Source organism: Tachysurus vachellii, chromosome 18 (assembly GCF_030014155.1).
Source record: "Tachysurus vachellii isolate PV-2020 chromosome 18, HZAU_Pvac_v1, whole genome shotgun sequence".
Lineage (NCBI taxonomy): Eukaryota > Metazoa > Chordata > Actinopteri > Siluriformes > Bagridae > Tachysurus > Tachysurus vachellii.
Window position 1 is genome coordinate 21919398 of NC_083477.1, and position 5000 is coordinate 21924397.

Below are 5000 nucleotides of genomic sequence, written 5' to 3' on the forward strand. Positions count from 1 at the left end.
AGATGTCTCTCCTCGATTTCCAAGAAGAAGCGTCATGGTATCTGACCCTGACACTGCAACCTTTGACCTCTTAAGGTCCTCATACACCAGTGGCCTTGTCTGCAGCAGTAACGTCTCAGATCTGCTCTGTGATCCAGACCAATCAAAGCAAGAAGAAGAACCGACAATCTCCACCAGTCTATCATATGACACGTTTAACGAATCCTTGGCTCCTGAAAGCATCTCCACTGCCACCGATCACTTGATGACATATTCTAACATTTCTGATCTTTCTCAGCAAGGATTCTCTGAAGACAATTTGGAAGAAGATCAATGTGATGAAGAAGGAATTGATGATCCTGGATTTCTGGAGAAAACATGTTCTTTATTAGAAGACGAGGAACTTGACGGACTTACAGGAAATAATGAGCCTGTGTGTGAGACTAAGATACATGAAAATGATTTTTACACCTTTAGGTCAGTTACCTATCATTTGAATGAGTCAGTTAACAGGGAATATTCAGAAGATGATGGAAATGCAGTGACGTTAAAAACAGAAGAAAACCAATTAAGTGGAGAGAGTGAGGCACCACCAGGTGAAGTCAACCAGCAGCTTGCAGATCTCGCTGATCTCAAACCAGACACTCAGGTTCTGCGAGTGTGTGTTTCTGAGGAATGTATCACTGCCCCTCCCTGCGGTCTGCACGCTGAAGTGTCAGTCACAGACTGCAAGCCAGAAACACACCCAAACATGAAGGTAGTGTCAGGCCACTCCCAGGAGTCTGGATCTCCAGTGCCACCACAATGGGAGGACTCGACAGGGGGTGGAGCAAACAGTAATGTTGATAGGCTCCATGTGGATAGAGACGACATCAATACACAGGAGCCACAGAAACCTGTCACCTGTTACCCAGTATCAAGGTTTCTATCTGCTGAGCCACAAGGACTACCAGAGACCGAACACACATTCCAACAAGTTCAAGGGCAAGACACTGTTGAGAAATTCGGCGACGATAGCAGCAGAGACGTCTGGGGAAACTTCAGGGAAAGGAACAAGACTCAGGGAGGAATCGCTGCTTACATCAGAGAGTGTGTTGAAGAAGAAGAAGAAGATCATCAAGAGAGGACAGTGTCAAACCATCAGCCTGTACCGAGATACATCCCACACCGGTAGATGTTCCATTTCTTTCTGTTTTTTTATTTCCTTATTAGTGATTGTAGTCATGACTGTGGGATGTGTATACTACGTTCCTGTAGAATGAGTCCTTTCATTAGGAAGCTTGTGTTTCCGGTCTACAGCTTTCCCTCCCTCCCTCCCTCCCTCCCTCCACTTGGAACACTTTTCATCTTTCTAACTCCGTCACACTAACTGAGCTTCTTCCCTTTCAGGTTTACTGACTCTTTTATGACAGAGTCTCTGTGTCCTTATGAAATTCTGTCCCATTCCATGAGTATTTTTTTCCTTTAGTTCACTGACCTGAGATCAGATTTCTCTGCACCTCAATCCTAAATAGCGACTCTGTAGCTGCTCCTCATTAGGAAACACTGCTCACCTTGTTTTTGGGTGGAGGATGCATCTAATCACACCTGTGCCCCACCCACCAATAACAGCTTCATATCTCTCAAGCTGGGTTTATGTTTCTTCAAAAAAAAGTGGGAGAGGCAGTGATGTGGAACGAGCGATATTAGACCATCGGTACAAAGTGTAACTGATAACCTGTGCTGCAGGTGTGTCTCACTCCAACAACTTCATGACCTATTTTGAGGTTTTCCACAAATGCTGCCGTTCAGTAAACTCTGATTCAGCTCGTCCATCCATGCTCTGTAGAGTCACTCATTAAAGTTGCAGATTGCGTTGCAGGAGTGTTGTCTGCATCACTTTAACATGCGAGTGTTTCTCAGTGTTCTGTACGAGTCACTTATGGTTCATCTGTAAAACGCCACACCTCATTCCAACCTCATTTCAGTTTGTTCAGTTCGTCTAAGCCGTCAAGGAAATTTTCTTTTCTCTTATCATTGTGTCTAAGTGTGACAGGAATGCGATTGATGGTAGTGAAAGCTGAACAGTTTCAATCTCCTTACCTCATCATCATCATCATCATCATCATCACATTCATATTTCCGTTTACTCATCTGGCTGAAAGTTTTACTGAAATCTGGACACCTGACACTGTTTGTAAATTAGGTATCATGCTAGAAAGGAAATCCAAACGGTCTTCGTTTCTCAGACCAGTCCTATGGCATATGAGCTCACTGGAGTTTCATCACAGCTTTAATCTCTAGCTGTAATTACAGTAAAAATGTATAAGCGTGATTTCTCCTTGTCGTCTGTATAGTGACTTGTAGTGAACCTGGTCTACGGTGTGTGTTTCTTCCTCACTGTTGCTTTCGTGATCTAAAAGAGGAGTTTTGGGATCTTAGTGGAATCGTTGCATGCTTTAGGTTTGATTTGTAACGTGACAGGTTTCCTGATTCAGTCTGGTGATAATTCTGACTAGTACACAAGTTTAAACACGTATCCGGTTCGTTCCAAGCAAAAAAATGGATGCTTGTCAGGATCAGGGGCAGGAAAGAAATGGTCAAGGCTGAGGTGTGTATGAACTGCTGATGGTCTGGACTCACCTGATTGGTTAGAAGGTGTTGATTGACCAGCAGCACAGGTTTATATTAATGTACTCATTTGTTTTGAATGTGTTTTGATAGCGGGGGTCACGGTGTCTTAGTGGTTAGTACGTTCTCCTCACACCTCCAGGGTTGGGGGTTCGATTCCCACCTCCACCTTGTGTGTGTGGAGTTTGCATGTTCTCCCCGTGCCTCGGGGGTTTCCTCCGGGTACTCCGGTTTCCTCCCCCGGTCCAAAGACATGCATGGTAGGTTGACTGGCATCTCTGGAAAATTGTCTGTAGTGTGTGATTGTGTGAGTGAATGAGAGTGTGTGTGTGTGTGTGCCCTGTGATGGGTTGGCACTCCGTCCAGGGTGTATCCTGCCTTGATGCCCGATGACGCCTGAGATAGGCACAGGCTCCCCGTGACCCGAGGTAGTTCAGATAAGCGGTAGAAGATGAATGAGTGTTTTGATAGCAAAGGCTCATTCACAGCAACTTAAAACACACATGTAATGGTTTATATGGAAGGAGTCTCCAGTGTCGGTGCTTTGTAACAGTGAGAGCTAAAGCTAAAACTTTGTGTTGTTATTTCCCAGTGAAAAGCTCTGTGTTTTATTTTAATAATGTTTTTATTAACTGTTAAACTGTGAGAGACACGAGAGAGGATCCAACACACCGATGGGCTACTGATTATTTTACTAGAACAGCACCAGTGTGAATGTTCTACTTGTTACGTAATGACCTACATGATGAGGTAATTATTTTGGGAAGTGTCGAGAATAGATTACACTGGAAGCTGGACATGTTGTAGGTATTAATTTGACATGATGTTTACACCACAAACTCTTCAGTACGCTAATATATAAAGCGTCATTCTCAGGAGGATGAGTGTAGATCTGGATCTTCCTTCACTGTGAATGTTGTTGTATTTAGTTTAGCTTTAGCTAATGTTTAGTGGACATTTAGTACTCGGCGTCCGAGTGAGGAAGAATCAAATCTGATCTAAACTCTGCTGAACAGTGACTCTGTGAAAATAAACACAACTTCATTTATTTATTAATTATAATGTCAAGTTTATTATTTATTAATTATAAGTCCAAGTTGTTCTGGCAGTCCTGAGATTTTCGACTCTCATAACGCTAGCACATAGCATCTCTAACATGTTTTTTTCCAATCTTCACATAGAGTGCCTTGCATAAGTATTCACCCCCTTGGTCTTTTTCACGTGCCACCACCACCACCACGATTCACAGTGAATAAGGGGTTCTAGCAGTTTTATCTGTCGTTAGCCTACAGTCTCTTAAATACAAAGGGCTTGTTAGTGTAGAATCATGACTCTTATACAATAACGTGCTTCACAGTGAGGATGATTTTAATGAAATAATTTTTCAAACTTTAAATATAAATAATAATAATTGTATTATGGGTTATTCTGTGTAGAATCATTATATTCTACATATTACAGTGAGTATGTCTGTAACCTTGTCACTCACTCAGCTGTAGAACAGGATGTACACACAGCCGAGATCGCGGTCTGACTGAATGATCCGTTATAGTGAGCTGAAAGGTCACACAAGCACCTCTCAAGGAACAAGCTCGTATTTCACAGAGTAATTACCTTAGTTGTGCTTTGTGTAAGACTCAAGTATCAATAGATGTTTTATTCATACAGGTGGGTGTGTACGTGTATACAGGTGGGCGTGTACATGTATACAGGTGGGCGTGTACATGCATACAGGTGGGCATGAACATGTATGCAGGTGGGCGTGTACATTTGTACAGGTGGGCGTGAACATGTATACAGGTGGGCGTGTACATGTATATAGGTGGGCGTGTACATTTGTACAGGTGGGCGTGAACATGTATACAGGTGGGCGTGAACATGTATACAGGTGGGCGTGTACATGTATACAGGTGGGTGTGTACATGTATACAGGTGGGCGTGTACATGTATACAGGTGGGCGTGTACATGTATACAGGTGGGCGTGTACATGTATACAGGTGGGCGTGTACATGTATACAGGTGGGCGTGTACATGTATACAGGTGGGCGTGTACATGTATACAGGTGGGCGTGTACATGTATACAGGTGGGCGTGTACATGTATACAGGTGGGCATGATGCTTGTTCAATCAAAGGTAACTAAAACAAAATATTTTCCCTCAATTTAGGTCAAGATATTTCACCTCTCCTGTTCTGTACAACATAATTGTTTAATATTTAATAAATGCTTAAAGGTTATAAATAAATAAATACTGAAGCTGTCTGGAACAGGGCTGGGAATGATGCTGATAATGATGATGAAGGTGATGATGATGATGATGATGATATAATGCTGTGACACTCTTTACTGTGACGTCTTGGTATTGCGATAGCTTTCCTTTTTTCTGATTATACTTTATAATTAATTATTA

At 42.6% G+C, this 5000-nt stretch overlaps 1 protein-coding gene across 1 annotated transcript in view; it reads left to right on the top strand.

Moving 5' to 3' along the window:
* crybg2 (crystallin beta-gamma domain containing 2) overlaps window positions 1-5000 on the top strand; it is a 34492-nt gene that overhangs the window by 10849 nt on the left and 18643 nt on the right. Inside the window, exon 3 of the mRNA XM_060892163.1 lies at window positions 1-1149. This exon is cut by the window's left edge and continues 1148 nt beyond it. Within this exon, the coding sequence (XP_060748146.1) occupies window positions 1-1149 (1149 nt within the window). The remainder of the gene's footprint in view (window positions 1150-5000) is intronic.